Source organism: Carettochelys insculpta, chromosome 9 (assembly GCF_033958435.1).
Source record: "Carettochelys insculpta isolate YL-2023 chromosome 9, ASM3395843v1, whole genome shotgun sequence".
In the NCBI taxonomy this organism is placed as follows: domain Eukaryota; kingdom Metazoa; phylum Chordata; order Testudines; family Carettochelyidae; genus Carettochelys; species Carettochelys insculpta.
The window spans coordinates 21,067,573-21,088,148 of NC_134145.1; the positions used below are offsets into that span (position 1 = coordinate 21,067,573).

A 20,576-nucleotide genomic window follows, 5' to 3' on the forward strand; every position below is an offset into this window, starting at 1 on the left:
AAATCAGAAAAAGATAATCAAGGTCAGCAAATCAGAGAGTGGAGGGGTGGGGGAGAAGGTCAAGAATTAGATTGAGCCAAGTATGCAGACGAGCCCCTATAGTGACTCAGAAAGTTCCCATCACGATTTAAACCATGTGTTAATGTGCCGAATTTGAATATAAAAGCCAGCTCGGCTGTTTCCCTTTCCGGAACGGTGCGATAATTCTTCTTCAGTAACACACATACCTTTAGGTCATTGACAGAATGCCCCATTCCATTAAAATGTTGACTAACTGGTTTGTGGATCTGGAGTGTTTTGATGTCTGTTTTGTGCCCATTGACCCTTTGTCTAAGGGAGTTAGAAGTCTGTCCGATATACAAAGCATCTGGGCATTGTTGGCACATGGTGGCATATATGATGTTAGTAGAGGAGCATGAGAAAGTGCCCGTGATTCTGTGAGTAACCTGGTTAGGTCCAGTGATGGTATTTCCAGAGAAGATATGTGGACAAAGCTGGCGGCGGGCTTTGTTGCAGGGAAAGGTTCCAGGCCTGGAATTCCTGGGGTATAGACTGTGGCTGTTAGTGAGGATCCTCATGAGGTTGGGAGGTTATCTGTAGGAGAGAACAGGCATGTCACCCAGGGCCTTCTGGAGTGTTGCATCCTGATTAAGGATAGGTTGTAGGTCTTTAATAATTTGTTGCAGTGGTGAGTTGGGGGCTGTAGGTGATGACCAGTGGTGTTCTGTTCTTGGCTTTTTTGGGCCGATCTTGGAGTAGCTGGTCTCTGGGTATTCATCTGGCCCTGTCGATTTGTTTTTTTACTTCTCCTGGTGGGTAATTCAGGTTTATGAATATTTGGTAAAGTTCTTGTAGTTTTTGGGGGTCTCTGTCAGTTGGATCAGAGCAAATGCGATTGTACCTAAGAGCTTGACTGTAACTGTAACCGTGCTCAGGCTGACATGATACACGAACAATGCCAAATGAGACACAATCTCAACTATGCTGAATGCCATGCTGTCCAGAGTCTCAAAATAACCCAGACATCATAATCAAACCAGCTGACAAAGGGGGTGCTGTTGTCATCCTGAATAGGTCAGACTATGAACAGGAGGCAGCCAGACAACTCTCCAACACCACAATTTACAGACCTCTCTCCGCTGATCCCACTTTGGAATTCCAAAGCAAATTACAACTACTACTGAAGGAATTCCCTGCTGCTACTTGGGACCTCATTAACTCAGACACACCATCTGAGCCACAGCCTGGATTATTCTATTTACTTCCCAAGATCCACAAACCTGGAAACCCTGGACGCCCTATCATTTCAGGTATTGGCACCCTTACCACCGGACTATCCAGTTACATGGACTCCCTCCTCAAACCCTATGCCACCAACACTCCCAGCTATATCCAAGATACCACAGACTTCCTGAGGAAATTACAAAACATCGGAAAAGTTCCTGATAACGCCATCCTTGCCACAAGGGATGTAGAGGCTCTGTACACTAATATTCCACATAAAGACGGATTATAAGCAATCAGGAATACCATCCCTGATGCCACCACAGCCAATCTGGTGTCTGACCTCTGTAACTTTGTTCTCACACACAATCATTTCCGTTTTGGGGACAATTTATACCTCCAGATTAGTGGAACTGCTATGGGCACCCGCATGGCCCCACAATATGCTAATATATTTATGGCTGACCTGGAACAACGATTCCTCAGCTCTCGTCCCCTATTACCACTCCTCTACTTAAGATACATTGATGACATCTTTATGATTTGGACCCAGAGTACAGAGGCTCTAGAAGAATTCCACAGAGACTTTAACAATCTACACCCCACCATCAACTTATGCCTCGATTACAACATGCAAGAGATACATTTCCTGGACACTACAGTACTAATCAAGGATGGCCTGATCAGTACCACACTGTACCGAAAACCTACTGATCGCTATACTTATCTACACCCTTCTAGTTTCCATCCTGCACACGTGACTAGATCCATTGTTTACAGTCAAGCTCTTAGGTACAATCACATTTGCTCTCATCCAACTGACAGAGACCATAAACTACAAGAACTAAAAGAACTACAAGAATCAACAGGGCCAGACGAATACCCAGAGACCAGCTACTCCAAGATCGGCCCAAAAAAGCCAAGAACAGAACACCACTGGTCATCACCTACAGCCCCCAACTCAGACCACTGCAACAAATTATTAAAGACCTACAACCTATCCTTAATCAGGATGCAACACTCCAGAAGGCCCTGGGTGACATGCCTGTTCTCTCCTACAGATAACCTCCCAACCTCATGAGGATCCTCACTAACAGCCACAGTCTATACCCCAGGAATTCCAGGCCTGGAACCTTTCCCTGCAACAAAGCCCGCCGCCAGCTTTGTCCACATATCTTCTCTGGAAATACCATCACTGGACCTAACCAGGTTACTCACAGAATCACGGGCACTTTCTCATGCTCCTCTACTAACATCATATATGCCACCATGTGCCAACAATGCCCAGATGCTTTGTATATCGGACAGACTTCTAACTCCCTTAGACAAAGGGTCAATGGGCACAAAACAGACATCAAAACACTCCAGATCCACAAACCAGTTAGTCAACATTTTAATGGAATTGGGCATTCTGTCAATGACCTAAAGGTATTTGTGTTACTGAAGAAGAATTATCGCACCGTTCTGGAAAGAGAAACAGCCGAGCTGGCTTTTATATTCAAATTCGGCACATTAATACATGGTTTAAATCATGATGGGAACTTTCTGAGTCACTATAGGGGCTCGTCTGCATACTTGGCTCAATCTAATTCTTGACCTTCTCCCCCACCCCTCCACTCTCTGATTTGCTGACCTTGATTATCTTTTTCTGATTTGTCCTCCTTGCTTACTGTTTTTGGTTCTCTGTGCCTTAAATATTGAGTCTGTTCTGGTCTGGCTATGGTCTGAAGAAGTGGGTCTGTCCCACGAAAGCTCACCTAATAAAGTACTTTGCTAGTCTTTAAAGTGCTATTTGACTGCTTTTTGTTTTGATAGTGTATAGACTAGCACGGCTTCCTCTCTGATACTAGTTTTAATGGGTTTGTGTCTATGAAAAATGAGAGCGGAACCTCTTACAGAGCCCCATGTGTCTAACCTGTCTATATTAATCTAGTTTCTTCAGTTCACATGACATAATATGTATCATGTTAATGGTACATACCTGGAGGTCCAGTTTTGAATAATTACCTGGCAACTACCAGACAGTGGGTAATCACCATGTAACTGCAGTATGTATGTATTGTACTATGCAACTATGGTAATTACTGTGCAAGTATTAATATGGCAATTACTATACATTTCCATAGTAATTCGTGGTTATTTCTCTCCTCTTAAATAAGCATGTGCACATGAAATGCCAGTTGCTTCTGGGTCCAAGGTGAATTATCCAATAATATACAGGCAGTCAATGGAATATTTCCATTAAAAATAATTTGGTGTTTTTGCCCTGTAATTGAGAATGCCACTCTGTAAATCGATTTATTTGCTGAAGAACAGTCCACCTCATTTTAATACCTAGTGGAGATGCACTTTTTCTGTGTGATGCCTGCAAGCAACCAGTTGACTAAATCATCTACATATATGTCTTCTGAGTTAATTGCTCGTTCAAGAGAAAGAAAGAAAGACAATTTCAGAAGGGAAGAGAACAGAAAATGAAGCTGGGGATTGCTCAATGAAGGCTGAATGAAGGAGTGGAAATGGAAGGAAGATAGTCAGATATAAAACTAGTGTATCTGGCCACAGGAGGCTCACCCCCATGGTATGGAGCCAGCACACAGGTGCCAACATCACCCATACCAAACCACTCCTTGCAGCTCATGTAGGGAAAGTGAAAAGGGAAAATGTGTGAGGGCCAGCACTTCCCTATACCCTGGCACTGTATGAGCCCCTTGAGATTGTTCTTTGGTCCATGGTGAATTTAGTGCAAGTTAGTGATCTGTGTTAGTATACCTGACCAATGGACTGCTGGCATAGAATTAGAAACTGCAAAAGGGGCTTAAAATTACTGTTGCCCTTCTCTTCTGAGTTGAGTGCATGCCTTGTCTGTAGCTGAGGAACTGGTGCTCTGTTTTGTTTTCATTAGGTGAATCCATCATTCAACCCTGAGGAGGTCCAAGCCAACATAATAGATATAAAGTTTTTTGGGTGTTGGTTCACAATTTCTGTATGCAAGACTTCTAAGCAGATTTTTCCCTCTGAGGCAAACAGTGCACTTCCTGTGGGCTTCAATGAAGGACATCTTCAGATTAACTTTGAGCTGTGACATGAAGCTGATGAGATGTTACTTATTTTTAAACATCCCATAATGAATATCTGCTGAAAGTCCAAGTACAGAATCAGCATTTAACTATGCATATATTCTGGACAGCTCCTTAGCTTGTGTATATTGACATATCATAGAATCATAGAACAACAGAGCTGGAAGAGACCTAAAAAAGCCATCGAGTCCAGTCCCCTGCTCTTAGCAGGACCAAACCCATCAGATCAGCCCCACCAGGGCTTTGTCGAGGCGAGACTTTAACACCTTCAAGGATAGAGACTCCACTACTTCCCTGGGTAGACCATTCCAATGCTTCACCACCATCCTAGTGAAAAAGTTTTTCCTAATGTTCATTGAACAGCTGAGGATCTGTCCAGTTATCATTAAGGCACATTGTTCTGAGTCACCATATAGGAATTCTCTTCATGGCTATGTTCTGCCTTTGTGATGTTGGACAAGTCACTGAAGTTTCCTCAGGTTCTCAGTTTTACCTGTTGTAAAAGGGGGATATTAATAATGCTGACTTGTTTTGCAAGACTGTTGTGAATGTGAGGCTGAAGTCAGCAGTTTCTGAAAAGTGTTTTCATATCCTCAGCTGGCAATTGTTACAGAAACAGGCAGGAGGGGGAATTATTGTTTTGCTTTGTTTTCACCTACAAAGGGGGAAGCAAGTTAGTCAATTAGTACCACTTAATGGGCAAATTGAAGCACTTCAGCTCCTTCTTCAGATAGTTTCACCTGTCCATTTCACAATAAGTGTGCACACCAGTACACTGTGGTTGGAGATTTTACATTCAGTGGTAACTGTCAGGATGATGCCTGTAGTGGTATATAGGAAAGGGCTCTGACCATCTTCAATTCCTTCTTACTATCTGCGATGGTTATTGGAATGTTCTGTCTTGGCCAGTTCCTTCCTTTTACATTTGTATACCATTGGTACTCCTTAACAGTTAATAGAGAGTTAGTGTTAATACAGTTTTAGTTGTAGGTGTCCTTTATTGTAGTACTTTTTTGGGGCCATTTGATTCCTTCTGTTTTGGCATACATATTCAGTACCAAGGCATGCCTCCATCACAGAGCTTCAAACCCAGTGATGCCCACAAAGAAGACAATGCCCATTGAAGGGCCTAGGCGAGGCTCTTATCGTACAGGTGCCATACGTGCAGGATTTTATGCCAAGAACTACAGAGGAAAGAGAGCTTAGACTAGAATACCTTCTGATGGAAGCAGCCTCATGTCCCTTCTCAACCTCGTTGTTCAAAACATGTACTGAGCACACCTGCTTCAATCTGGAGTGCTCCTCCTATTTTGGAAGACTCTTGATGTTGGTTTCCCTGATACTGGAAAGGTGTCAGAAGACTCACTACCCAGGAGACTGAGGTCCCTGGTACTGAAGCCCAGAAACTTGCTTGCAAAGAGAGTGGAGATCTCTACAGATAGGGTCATTAGTTCCAGTATTGGCCCCATTGAGACTGGCCACCAATGTAGCAACATCTGGCTCAACAGTGCATTCTTTCCTGGTTCAGAAGCGGCAAAAACCCTCGTTCCCTGTACTGATGATTACTAGTCAAGATTTAATATATATGGTGGCTCAGCATCTGGTTCCATAGGCACTGCAGTTCACTGTGGTTCCTCTTTATTCGGTACTATCAAGAGCAAACTAACAATATCACCAGTGCCCTCTCCTCATACTCCTGGCACACTGACACCCACAAAGACAGCTACTGCTTGGTTAGAGGAATCCAGTTCTCCATTAGAGATGAAAGTTGGCTCACATATGCCATGACCATATCCTGTTACCCACTACTCCACTCTGAGCAGTTACAACCCTTGGACGCAGCAGAAACTCCATTTGGCTGACTGGGAGAGATCCATAATTGGAAAAGACATGGGCTCTAGGACCATACCAATGGCCACTTGAAACCTCTGGGCCCACAGTGTCCCATATACTCCCTGTTAGCCACATGTGGTGACCAGGGAAGTGTATTGTGGTGAATGCAGCTCAGCAGGCTGGTGCGGTGGTGCAGTGGCTCCTTGGGCACTGTGTCTGGCTTGGGGGCTCAGGCACCATGCCATGCGGCTCTCTGGACTGCACTGCTTCGGCTGGGTGGCTGCAGCAGTGGCTCCAGTGAGTCACTGGGGGTAGGGTGCCTGGCTGCAGAGGGCAGGGAGGGGTAGGCACCCCTGGCTGTGGAGAGGCAAAGAGGGGTGGGGTGCCTGGCTGCAGGTGGGGGGGGTAGGGCACCTGGCTGCAGGGGCAACTCCTGGCTTGGTGAGGGCATGTGGTGAACTGGTGTCTTACTTTTGGACACCACTGGTCCATCTGGCTCTAGGTTGTCTCCACACACCCTGGTTCTGTGTCATCTACTACTCACTGAGATTGGGCCTGTCAAGAACAGAAGGAAACTGCTCCCACAACCAGGCTCTGTATGGAACAAGAGCAATCTGTTCAGGTGGTACCCCCCATATAAGACCTGGGAGAAGCTCTACCTACCTTGGCTTCATCTTCCTCATTGCCTGATAAGGCAATGTTGTCAGAGAGTTCATTGCGTCCGCCAGACAATAATAGGGCCTTTCTAGCGTGTAGGACTATGTAGAAACCGTTATGCGCTTGTTCAAAAAGAATCAGAAAGATGTACTTGTATTTATGGAATTAGACCATGGTGTCTAACATGCCTATCATAAATTACTGAGTTTGTGTACTCTGAAAATATCCTGTAACATAGGATTGTGATGTTTCATGGAAGTAGTAATGATCTAAGTATTTCTTAGAGCATTTATTTTACTCATTCCTTTATGGCTAAGTTGCATGCCAATTTATTAATAAGCATCAACAGTTCAATCCTATCATCCTAAACAGTATAAAATTGTTTTCAATTAGTTTATTTTTCATTATTTGACTCTGGTGTGTGTGTAATTTATGTATATAAACAGAATGTATGTTGAAAAGTAAGCAAGTGTGTGCAACTTTACCATGTCAAGAATAGAGTAACATACCAATCAAACTCCACCTGTTAAAGCAACATAATTGAACATGTGAAAAGATAAGCAGGGACTGAAGGCTATTATCAGTGGCCTTTCTCTGACAAATATCAAAAAACAAAACAACAAACAATATTTTCCATAATTTTGAAAATTGAAGTCATTTCCAATTACAAACAATTAGCTCTGTTCAAAAAGCTGATAATACAATTAGTGACATCAGTAAACATAAGTTTGTGTAAAAATCACATTATTTATTGGGACAATGCATTTACACTGAATATGATCCACTTGGCTTCTGTTAGCCTCTGACATGATGATAAATAAGCACTGAATTTAAACTATACTATAAAAATGTGATTTGAATAGATAATCCTGAAACAGTGTACAAATTAGCCAAATATTTATATTTGTTGGTAATAGAGAATAAACTCTATTCCAAACTATTCTCAAATTCAGTGCTACCCAATATTTAACATTTTTTAGAATATACTGCAAAGTAATCTTATGTATTTCATTGGTACATGTTTTCATTTCATGACATTTTATGAGCAGAAACATATACCATGAAATAAGGAGTAAAATGTTTTCCTTTTATGTATCAAACTCTGTACATTTTATCTCAATTATGGCTCTGAGACACTAAATGCAATGGATACATCCTTGCTGATTTTAATCACAGTTGTCAACTGTGGTCAGAAGGCAAACCTCTGATATTTTATTTAAGAGGTTTGCTTTTACTTGACTGTGTAAGTTGTAATAATTGCTTCTTTTCAGCTTCCTGACTTTCTGGCCTAACGGGTTACATTACCCACAGGCAGGTAGCCACATCCAGACTTTGATGGGATCTCAAAGCCTACAACATCGGAGCCGAGAGCAGCAATATGAAGGAAACGTGAATAAAGTGACCATTCAGCAGTTTCAATCACCACTGCCTATTCAGATCCCTTCTTCACAGAGCTCTAGGGCGCCTCAGGCAGGACGGTGCTTAATCCAAACCAAGGGGCAGAGGAGTATGGATGGTTATCAGGAGCAGGTGAGAAAATGCGTATGTGAAATAACATGTTGATGAAAACAACATTTGGGTGTTTTCCTGTCGAGTAGCAGCTACACTGTTAGGAGAATGTGGGGCTACAAGAGAAAGAGGTTGTAATTCTCTGTCTATGTAAGGATTGTTGATTTGCCAGGATTTTGATAAGTAGGTTGTTTTTTTGTGATTGCACGCATATGTGTAGGCATGTTGCTTCTGAATGTCAGTTGCTTTATACACAACATTGAGCAATGTGAGTGATTAGTCTGATATCTTATGGAAAAAAAATTTTGAGCCTACTTTTATATTTGAGTTCTTATGCACAGATTTTAAAGATAAATTTCTATCTGCAACAGAATCAAGATTTTTTTCAAAGCATTTTGATTTTGTTTGATAGGTAGGTTATTTCGCTAAGGTTGCGCTTAACACCGTGCAAGCAAATTGAATAGACATAAATTGTACTATTGATCATGCCATTTTTAAAGCATTTATTGAAATGTCTCAATGGCTTTAATCAACTCCAGTTTTATTATTTGTGCCAGTAGCAAGTAATTTTACTTGGAGAATATATACCCACTCCCAGTCCTGTCCTCTTTCTAACTGGGTACTTGAACACTCATTATATTTAGGAACCTAAAAAACTATTTACAAACAAATATTTTATGACAAACATGATCCACTTTTTATCATGAAGGATACCGACATTTTCTCCTGATTCACTAATTAAAATGGGTGTTTCAGTGAGAAGTATGTCATAAATGGACCCATGAGCTTGTCTGTACTTACCGGAAGATCAATGGGCTGGTGGTCGATCTTCCAGAGTACGATTTTGAGCATCTGGTGAAGATGTGGCAAAATCGATCTCTCTGGGCTTGGCTGTCAAACCACGTACTCCACACTTTCACATGGAGTAAAGGATATCGACACGAGACTATAAAAGCTAGGTCTTCACTAGGACAATAAGTCGATTTCCATACGTCCATTCTAGTTACACAGATGCCATAGCTAGAATTGCTTGTCTGAAATTGACTTATTTTCCTAGTATAGACATACCCCATGTTGTGGACAGTATTCCTTTTAAAGTTTTATTCCCAAAAGTACATTGGACATTTAAATGTGATGCTTTGATTTAACATTAACTGAAATAACTGTGGCACCTTATAGCCTATCAGACTTTTTGGAACATAAGCTTTCGTGGGCAAAGACCCACTTCATCAGACGCATCTGACGAAGTGGGTCTTTGCCCACGAAAGCTTATGCTCCAAAAAATCTGTTAGGCTATGGTTACGCAACAGTGCTCTGTCAACAGAAGTCACTCTTAGAAGAGATTTCCCAACAAAATTTCTGTTGACAGAGTGCAGCCACACACAAAACCAATCAGGAGCGTGCTCTGCTCTCTTGACAGAGCAGCTTGCCTGCCTGGCTGCTCTCTCGACAAAACAGGCACCCAGAAACACAGCAGACAGGGCTGCCCATTGTTGTGGATGCCCTATCTGTCAAGAGGAGGCCCCCCAGAGCAGCCACAGAGCTTTTTCATGCACAAAATCTGCCGACAGCAGCATTATGCCTCAAAACTTTGAGACAGAATGCGACTGGTGAAAGTGCTGTTTTGCTGTGGGTGTCCTGATACTGCCCACAAGTCTCATTTGGTGTGTAAATGCTCCACGGGTTTTGTTGAGAAAACCGGGGTTTTGTCAGCAAAACCAGCTAGTGTAACTGTAGCCTTACTGTATAAGGTGCCACAGGACTTCTCATTTTTGTGGGTACACACTAACATGGCTACCCCTTTGATACTTGAAAATAACTGACAGCCTACAGTCTGGCACAAAGCAGAATAATTTATATTGATATTTTTACATTTACTTTAATGGCTATAACTGGCCTATTACTGCAGTTATTTTAATAATATCATGGTCAATATAAGAAATCACTTTCTGAGATAGTCCAACTGACCAGAGATTTTGGCGTTTAGGACACAATGCAAACCAGTCTCTACTTTCTGGCATTGATTTGGTGGAATGAAGAGGGCTGAGTACCAGGGGATGGTGGGGGAATTGACTGGTTGTGGAGGATGATCCTACTGTCTATCACTGAAGAAAGGAGGATTCATGTTCATTTAGATATTTTGTTGAAGTGTGTATAGGCTGTTAGGCATGTGGAAGATAGTATACTTCAGGCATCTGATCATAAAATAAAACATTGAAGAAAAAGAACTTTTAAGGAATACGGCTTAGAGTAATGAGAAACAGCAGCTTCTCAAGTGGCTTCTGCATATTTCCACTGGTGGTATCTGGCACCACTGGCATTGACCTTCCATTGTCTGGCAAATTCTCATGCCCAACACAGGACAGGTTCAACCTGTAGTCAGAAAAACAGTCTGTAAGACGTTCTTCAGTCAGAAGAATAAAGAATAAATAGTCCTTGTCATGCACAGATCTTGTTGGTTGATCCCCAGAAGTGTGAAAGCATATTTAAAATGTCAAAATATCACATTTGTGTACTTCAGAATAACAACTGTGATGGTTTTTAATATTTTTGGGCAGTATAATTCATAATGGTCAATTCCAATACTTCACCACAAACCAAAATGTGTCAGGCAGAGACACAGTTGTGTAGAAAATTAGCTTTAATGATGGCGTTCGATTATCTTTCCATATCTTTTTAACATAGTTTTGTGTGAGAATAGAAAAGAATCCTGGCCTTGGATTCAGTATCAGTGGTGGAATAAGTGGACAAGGAAATCCATTCAAACCTTCTGATAAGGTAAGATGTCAATTTCTTACTGGTGGTCTTATTCCAATGAGCCAAGAAATATTGCCAGATGCAAGCATGCATGCCATTGGCTTCAATAGGAGTTGTGAACACACAGAAATTGATTCAGGATGTGACTTTATAAAAAAGGTATTTCCTTCTGGTTGGTAAAGGTTAATCAAAATAGGCTATTCCCTGTACAACAATAATTTAATCTTTGAATGCTGTTTTTATTTTCCAAAGTAACATCTTCCTTGACTAGTTAAGCTTATTTTTTTACAGCACAATCCTAGGACCTGATCCAACTCCTACTAAGGTCATTGAAAAAATTCCTGGTGATTTCAGTGGGAAATCAATTGGCTCTTTAATTAAGAGGATAATTTCACTGGTATTTTAAATTGTAGTGTCATCGACTAGCTTCAGTTGCCCAGGTTTTTACCTACTCTGCCAAACACAACAGATCCTTTCTTTCTGCAGAATAATAGCTGTGGAAAGTTGATAGAGGACTCACCACACACTTCTTTGTAAATGAACATTCCTTTTAAGTAATCAGAATTGGGAGGGTGCTGGTAATAAACATCTGGAACTGCTGCATGTTTATATTAAAGGCTTTAGGAGAATGATGTATTTCTTAGACAGCAAAATGGGGATTGCAAAATAAAAGAGTGAGACTCAAGGGTTATCATATTCAGATTGTCTAGAAATTAGAAAGTGGAATCTAAGGCCTCTGAATTAATGAGATGTATACGAAAACTAAGTGGAGCTTGTTGCATAAAGACTAAAAATTTACATATTTCAAACAAGGTGTATTCTGTGTGAAGATAAGACCAAATCCTCATCTCCATATACATCTGTACCCATTCATTTCAGTGTGAGCTCAGCAAGTCATGGGATCAGCATATTTTTAAACATATCCTTGTATGTGGCCTTAGACCACATAATATTTTTTAAAATTTTTCCATTAGTTTTCATTTAAAATTGAAAGGGAAAACTAATATCAACAGAAAATGACGTGTTTTTGAATATACCTGTATTGTGTGCACAGGTTCTGATATTTTGTAATGTTGTCAATTACTGAATTTGGGCTACAAGGAGCAAATAATTTTCCAGTAGATATTTGAACTTGTAGTATTTCGAAGTGTGTGTTCTCCTCCCTGGAGGCTGAAATGCTACCTACTATGATCTTTCCTATATGCTTTATAACTAATGTAAGTATGACTTAATGTCATACTTCCTAATTTGGCTAATGATATTATAATTAAATTCTGGATCAGTTGTTTTTACAATTGCAATTCTCCAGGGTTTTCTTTTTAAAAAGAATTCATGTTCCCTCATGAATGTATCTACAGAAGTACAGAATTTGATTCTGTAACTATATATGGTAAAATTAGAACTTTATATTTCAACTAGAAGACTTATCAGGCATTGCTTGAGTCTCTAATGGAAGTAATTTTCTGAAAATAAATTAGAAGTGTACATGCTTTTTTTCAATGACAGTAATTTTAAAAAATGAAGAAAAATGAAGGCTGGAATGAGGGGTCAGGGATGAGGAGAGGTTGCGGGGAGGGTGACTTAGGGCAGAGTGTCGGGAAATTTGTGGGGCCTGAAGGCAGGCGGTGAGGATGCAGAAGTCAAAGTAGGTGGGAGGTACAAAAGTTAGGGCAGGGATCTCAGGACAGAGGGCTGGGAGGTGGAGTGGGGAGTCCTGGGACATCCGTGGTGGTGAGGGTGGCACTATTCCAGTTGCAGCTCCTCCCAGGGGGCCAGGGTGGTCCTCCCTGGCCAGCGACACATTCTGGGAGAGAGGGATCTGAGGCTATATACTTGTCAGGTGTGGGGCTGGAGGTCTGTGGGCAGGCCCTCACCTCCATCTCTCCTCCCTCCCCTCCTGCCCCATCCTGAAGCTCTGCAGCCTGACCCCATCCTCAAGCTGGCACTGCATCCCCAGCCCTGTCCTGGTCTGGGGGTCTACACCCAGGCTCCGAAGGCCCCCTCCATCCTGTAGCCCGTATAATGAAACGCTCCAGGGACTGGTTGGGCTCTAGGGGTTGCCCTGCCCCACCTCCAGTGCCCCCGTGGCATACAGGCTGTCTTTGGGGAGGGAGGGGACCAGGCTCTGGGAGCTGCCCCTCCTTCCAGCAGCACCCTCACCACCATCATTATCAGTAGGATTTTGAAATGGGGACAAGGTTCTGTCAGCTGCCCCCAACCTCCAGGTGGCCCACATGCAGCTTGCAGAATGGGTGGCACACTCTGGGAGCTGCTCCCAGCCTTCAGTGGGCTACCCCGGCCCCACAGTCTGCAGACTGTTTGGCTGGGGAGACCACCTCCAGGGGACTGCCTCCCTCCAGTGGCCCCTCACAGTGTGCAGGCTATATGGAGGGGAGCTAGGCATGGGGGGCTGCCCCCACTCCAGTTACTTCCCTGTAGTCTGCTGCAGTCTGTCGGGGCATGGGGGCAGGCTCCAGCTACTGTCCCCTATCCAGCTGCTTCCTGTGACCTGCAGGCTGTTGGCGGGGGCCCAGGCTTCAGTGGGCTGGCCATTTTCAACTGCTATCCATGGCCTGCAGACTGTGGGGAGGGGACAGGCTTTGAGGGGTTGGTCCCTCTCCAGCTGCCCCCCCCCCCATGGCCTGCGGGCTGTCTGGGTGGGGAGAGGTTCTGGGGCTTCCCCTGGCCTCCAACACCCCTCACATGGCCTGCAGGCTATTTGGGGACTCCTCCCCCAGTAGCCCATTTTGAAGCCTATAGGCTTTCCACAGGCAAACACTGTGCTTGTGTCAGGGGAGTTACTTACCCAGTCTTTGTGGGAGGCATGATGGCGGTGCCCCAGCCCTGTTGGCCTCTCTCTTGGTGCTGCAGCAGCCCCCGTGGCCACTCTTCAGTATTATATTCCTCCTGTTTATGTCCTTCCTTTTGCCTTCTCTTCCACCTCCCTTTCTGTGTTCTGGAAAACAGCACTTCCCATTTTCCAGGCACAGCCAAACCCTGACCTTGGTTTAAGTTAGGGTAAGAGGAAGCTGCATGCCAAATTTCATGGTCGTAGCTCTTATGGTTTAAGAGGAGTTCTTGAACAAATATAGCCCTGTGACACCATTGTTATTGCTTGTTATCAAAGGAATTAATTATTTCAGGTTATTTCAAATAATATAAATCCTTATATGTTTTTACTTGAGATTAAGTGTTTTTAGTGCGTCAGTCATTATTTGTGTATCTATCATATTTTAAAGGGCATAATGGGGCTGAACACAGTTCAGATAATTTCAATATAAATACTATGTGTGCCATATTTTACTGTGAAATCACTAAACTTATCAGAGCACACCAGGTTCAAGAATATTCACCTCCTTAATAATATATACTCAAAATGAGATGGGGTGAAGGAGTAACACTGTCTTAGAACTGCTTAGATCATCTTGCCTGCTTAGTCTATAATAACCTGAGCCAGCAGCAGCTATGAGTGACCTCTCCTGGCTGATTTTTCAGTTTCCCAATTACGCAACAGTTATTTTGATGGCTAACAACTTGATGGCCTCTGCGTGTAGCTATAACAGTAAACTAGTTGTCTTTATGCTGGGTCAATTCTCAAATGTTTTAAATGTTTTCCTTATTTGGAAAGCTTTCTTTCTTCCTTTTTTTCCTTCCTTCTTTTCTCCCTCCCATCATGTAACTTTCTTCCTATGGCAACTACAGCAAATGCTTATGGGATAAAATATTATCAGATAGCATATGTTACTTTCCTACAGTAATGCAATTTAGCTATTGGAAACAAGAAAGAAAGCTACACTCACATGGATCAGCATGAAGAACTCTGGGTCACTCTGTAAAGCTGAATTTGAGAATCACTGTTTTAATTATGATAATAGAGAGAGAAATGGAGGGGAAAGGCCAAGTACCAATTGAAATTTAACCAGGGAAGCTGAACAATATTGCTATGCTTCTACTACATCCGAAGGAAGGAAAGGAAATGCAAACCCCAAATCCTTTGCCAAAAACTTACAAACTCTTTACCAAGCTAATAATAAGTATGACAGAAATTCTAAACAACTGCCAGGCCAAGGAATAAAGATTTGAAGTACATAACTTTGCATTGTATTTTTTAAACATTTTGATTTTTTTCAAGAACAAGTGTGCAATTGCACACAGATTAATATTTTGGTGCTTTAATTCGTCTTTCCTAAAAGCAGTACATCTTTTCACTGTTGGACCAACACTTCTACACCTGAAAGTGAGGAGTCCTTCAAGCAGAGGCATAGACAGATATGCAAATGAAGTCAACTGTAGTAGACTTAATATTATTTGCAAAATTCTAGTCCTCAATCCTTTTCCCATGTGTAGTATCTTCCAGACATTGTTTTTGAAATGGTCTGGCCACCTTGCCTTGCCCCTTCTGTGTGCTGTCCAGAGATCGGAGTCCAAAATAAATCAAGAGGAAGTTTATTTGACCCGTATTTATTTCCAAGCATGACCTGTGTAACAGAAAGAAAAACCAAAATGGTGATTACATATAATGAAAAAAATTAGGTAAGCGCAGAGAAGCAGGGTTTGACTGATGAGGAAAGATTGCAAGCCCCATTGTCTGGAAAGGGGTCAAAAGAACAGAGAAGTACCTGAGACCATAAAAAATGCCATCCACCCACATAAATGTATGAGGGAACTTAATGGAGCCAGCAGTGAAAGCAGGACAGGCCTACAAGCAAGGAAGGGAAATGCTTGTGAAGAGACAACAGATAGCTCCTCTCCAAGGAGTCTCTGGCATCCATTGGCCAGCTGTGGAAGGGGAGTTCTGAATGGCTAGCACTCCCTGGGCTTGGCTACACTACCACCTTCCTTTGAAGGAAGGATGGTAATTAGGGTGTTGGGAGTTTACTAATGAAGTGCTGCTGTGCATAGGCAGCGCTTCATTAAGCAAATTCCCCGCCCCTTGCGGCAACTCCGAAGTTTTAAACTTAGAAGTACCAGCACACATCTAGCTGCGGCTCACCTGCCGGTACTTTGAAGTGCTGGAACAACTTCCAAGTCCCCTAACTCCTCAAAATGTTTTTCCCCCACTAGTGGAAATAAATAAACATCTTGCATAAATTATAGTATAGCTAACCAGCTCTTGTTTAATTTTAATTTTCTTCCCAATAAACCCATTTCTTTCACTTATATACAGAAATAATAAAAAAATTAGCTGATTCTGAAAGTTAGCATCTTAGTTCCAAATAACCCTTAGCTAATTGAATTGCTATCAGGAGAGAAACACTGAGGCCGTGTCTACACTAGCCCCCTCCTTTTGGAAGAGGCATGGTAATGAGGGATTTCAGCAGATGCTAATGACACACTGCCGTGAAAGTGCCACTTTCAAAATGCACACCGCCCATGTAAACCCCCCAGACTTCGAAAGCTCCTTCGTCTCATTTGGCTTTGGGAAGAAGGGGCTTTCGAAATCAGGCCCCTGTCTACGTGGGCGGCATGCGCATTTTGAAAGCAGCACTTCTGAATCACACGCGGCTGCCATTATGCTAATGAGTCACCTGCATATTCATGGCAGCACCTCATTAGCATCTTCCAAAATCCCTCATTACCATGCTTCTTCCTCTCAAAGGAGGGGGCTTGTGTAAACGTGGCCCAAGAGAGCACAATACAAAGGTGTTGTAACTTGGGGCTGCTGCTTAGCTTCTTACAAAGTTTCAGCTTTAAGGCATTAGTAGGATTATCTAAAGCCTTCAGATCAGCAAACAGCAGACAGTTGGACAGATTTCAGGAAATGTTTGTTTTGGTCTCTCGCAGGATGTTTAGCAAGCCTCAGTCCTTTTAAAGTTCTTTATGAAAGCTTATTTAATGCATGCAGTCAGGTATGTGCTTGATAAAACAGTATTCCACTAAAGGAAGAGTCCATAATCAGTGGTCTTCTGTTCAGACAAATCTGTATAAAACTTTTAAACGTATAATAGGCAAAATTATCAATGGGAGAAACAGTTCTAACACATCTTGGAAGAGTACATACGATAATTGGGCTCAAATCTACAGCGTATATTCAGAAAAGCTGAGTGCTGGAGGAATTCCAGATGATTTAAAATAGAAATGTCCAATAGTGCAAATGTGGTTCAACACTGTGCTTCTTGAGCCGGAGAAATCATTCTTAGTAATGGACTCTTGTATGTATATTTCTAATTTTTTATTACATGGTGACTGGTAGCTTTCGTACAATAGCAAATTGTTTTAAATCTCAATAAATGGAACCTTTCAGAAAACGTGCTTCCCTAGAACATGAGTCATTGCTGAATTTCCTCCATTTTTAGTATAAAATATCAAACGAATCTTTAGCTAGTGCTTGATAATAGAATCCTAACCTCTGTTACTTCTGACTTATAGGGTATCTTTGTTACTAGGGTTCAGCCTGACGGACCAGCATCCAGCCTGCTGCAGCCTGGTGATAAGATCCTTAAGGTAAGATGGAACTTAGTTTTTTTGCTTAGTTTGTAATTTCAATTTAGTTCTAGATCAAATACGCAAAACAGACAAGTAATTTTTTTCCTCAGTGCTAGTTTAGACTAATTTCCACTTTTTGTTCACTAATTTAGTTTATAATTAATTCATAGTACTTTAGCTAGGGCTAGACAGTTCTCTTCTCTTTCTCGGAGACACGCATTGCCTTTCTGGGAGCTAAAGGAACACCTCCTGGAAAAACTTCTGAAATCAGAGAGTGGTGTTACATGTTAGTGGCACATGAGGTCCAACCAGCATTCATTCGTTCCTGTGGCTTCTTCTCCCTCACAAACAATGCAGTGTGCAAACACAGGAAGGAGGAACTAAAGACAACATAGTAGAGTCTTAGGAAGTTACTATACCATGCAGAGAGAGGCTGAGAAAGAAAGTCTGTTGCCAAGATTGGCTCAGGCTCCGTAGCCTTGTGCTCTGGATTCACAGGATCTAGAAGCTGTGACCTTTATCCCTACCATAGACCACAATCTCTTCCTTTTTAATGAGCCTGTAACATCAAGATTAATCTGGTAGAGGGGTTTCCCCCATTGTTTGGCCTCTAATGTATTTTTTCAGAGGGGAACATAGGGCCCCATTCTGTATATGCAATAAACCCTCAAGTTATGCATGGGTTGTGTTCGTGCAACCCCCACGTAACTCAAATTTTCTTGCAAGTTGGAGGGGAGCGAGGAACCAGGCCGCAACCTGGTTCCCGGCTCCCTGGGCTTGCAGGGGCCAGGAAACTGACCAGCTCACCAGAGCGGCAGGGAGCCAGGAACAAGGGTGCAGCTGGGTTCCTGGCTCCCTGCTGCTTCTGGGATCCAGGAAACTGATCAGCTCATGACTGGTCAATTTCACAGTTTCCTCCAGCTCAGGGCAGCCAGGAACCAGGCTGCCACTTGGTTCCCATCTCCCCACTGCTTGCACATTCTGAGGGTTTACTGTGTAGTGAGGTAAGGATTTTGTTACTTCCATGTACAATGCACATACAACAATCTGTTCATGAGAACAAGCTGACAAAAAAAATAGAGAATGGTCCCCCACATAGACCTCACACACTCAGGTTAAAGCCTGAAAAACAAATGTGCTTTGTGTCAAGATCAGGCCCATGATTGTCTTTAAATGCAAAGTTAACAACAGAGCAACTCTGAGATGAATAAAAGCAGTTTTACCTATTACTTTCTAAAATTGTTTACTTCTTTTAGTCACTACTAGTGTATGTTATATCTTTACCTCAACAAACATGATGCTATATAAACTAATAACGCCATGCTATTTCAATTTTATTACTTTGCTTGATTCTTTTACATGAATGAAAGCAAGCATTTGAACATTTTATTACATTGTGTTTTGCTCATCTGTCCCCTAGTAGGTGGGATGGTCCTGTATTTGGGATGCCAAAGAGGCATCCGTACTTATTTTTTTAAAAGGACTGATTGTCCTGTATGTGGACTCTCCTCCACTGACCTTTTCTACAAGCAGCTGCCACTTCCCTGGGACTTTCGGGGAGGGCCTCCAGCTGCTACTTCCCTGGGGCTCCTGGGGAGGGCTGAGGTGGCTGCAGCTTCCTGAGGGCTACTGGGGAGCGCTGGGGGCTGCTGCTTTCCTGGGCTCTTGGGAAGCATCGGCAGCTCCTGCATCCTTCCCAGCTCCCCAGGGCTTGATGGAGCCGGGAGGAGCCACCCCTCCCCTGCATATTTCCCTGTCCCATATTTGGGACAGGAAGATATGGTCACCGTTGGTACATCTGCACTACAAAGATCTTTTGAAAGAAGCTTTTCCAGAAGGTCTCTTCTGAAAGAACTTACGAAAAAGTGCATCCACACACAAAGAAGTGGATAAAAAGAGCAAGCTGCTCTTTTGAAAGAGGGAGTCTACACAGCCCCTACTCTGTTGAAAGAAAGAGCCAGGAATCAAAAAATTGGGCCCTATGAGGACTGCTCTTTTGGAGGGGGGGGGAGGGCCTGCAGAGCATCTACACGTTTTCTTTCAAAAGAAGCTTTCAAAACGGGGCGCTCTTCCTGAAACAGGAAAGGAAGAGCAATTTTGAAAGGAGCACCATGTTATTTTGATTTACTTTTGAAAAAACACTTTTTGCGTGGAGATGCTCTGTGGAATCTTTCTAAAGAGCCTCCTTCTTTTGAAAAATCTTTCCAAAGAACTTGCTAGTGTAGACGCAGACCCTATGTTTATGATTTTCTTCTAGTACAAAACCAACTTTCTCAGTGATCACATTTTCACAAATAAATCTGAGTGCAGTACTTTGCCTCTCCTTCACTGTGTGAATACCTTTGGCATATTTTCCTTGGGAGAACTCGTATCCCGTGTTCTGGAGCACAGAAACATTTGAATGGCCTCATAAGAAAACTAGGATCTTTTATGCCATTTAATTTCACATGAAAGATCTACATTTTAATGTGGACCATTTAAATCAAGTCCCCTGCAATAATTCAGATAGAGTCAAAGCAAAGCTGCCCCGACAGCATTTTCGAAATTCTCCACTGGTGGAAAATCAAAATTTCCTATCAGAAGTAATGGCAAATAACTGTTGTTTCCAAAAAAAAAAAAAAAAAAAAAAAAAAGACATTATTCTACATAATTCTGGGAATGATTATTTTTACATGGAAGTCGTATTGTTACCATGAAGGGTATGAAGACAACTGAGTGTGTGAGTGAGGGAAGAGTGATTATAGCTGTGAAAATGGTTCATAGCAGACTTTGAAACTGCTTGAACTTCTGGGGTTGAGATTCATTGCATTTTGCAAACTTCTTTTGTGGGGCAATCTGCAATTGCATTGTTGCTTCATACCTCTGTTTTTGTTCTTCCAAGTCATCTCGTACTAGAAAGAATCCCATTGACTTCAGCTAGTGGGAAGGATAGCTCAGTGGTTTGAGTGTTTGCCTTGTAGACCCAGGGTTGTGGATCCAATACCTGAGGAGGGCATTTAGAGGCCTGAGGCAAATAGATTAAAAAAACTTTCAGGGATGGTGCTTGGTCCTGCTGTGAGGGCAGGTGACTGGACTCAATGACTTCTCAAGGTC

At 42.4% G+C, this 20,576-nt stretch overlaps 1 protein-coding gene across 3 annotated transcripts in view; it reads left to right on the forward strand.

Moving 5' to 3' along the window:
* LRRC7 (leucine rich repeat containing 7) overlaps positions 1-20,576 on the forward strand; it is a 204,679-nt gene that overhangs the window by 167,703 nt on the left and 16,400 nt on the right. For all 3 annotated transcript variants that reach the window (XM_075002503.1, XM_075002504.1, XM_075002505.1), the window contains 3 exons: positions 8,103-8,321; positions 10,986-11,078; positions 17,427-17,501. In XM_075002503.1, coding sequence (XP_074858604.1) covers positions 8,103-8,321; positions 10,986-11,078; positions 17,427-17,501 — 387 coding nt within the window. The remainder of the gene's footprint in view (positions 1-8,102; positions 8,322-10,985; positions 11,079-17,426; positions 17,502-20,576) is intronic.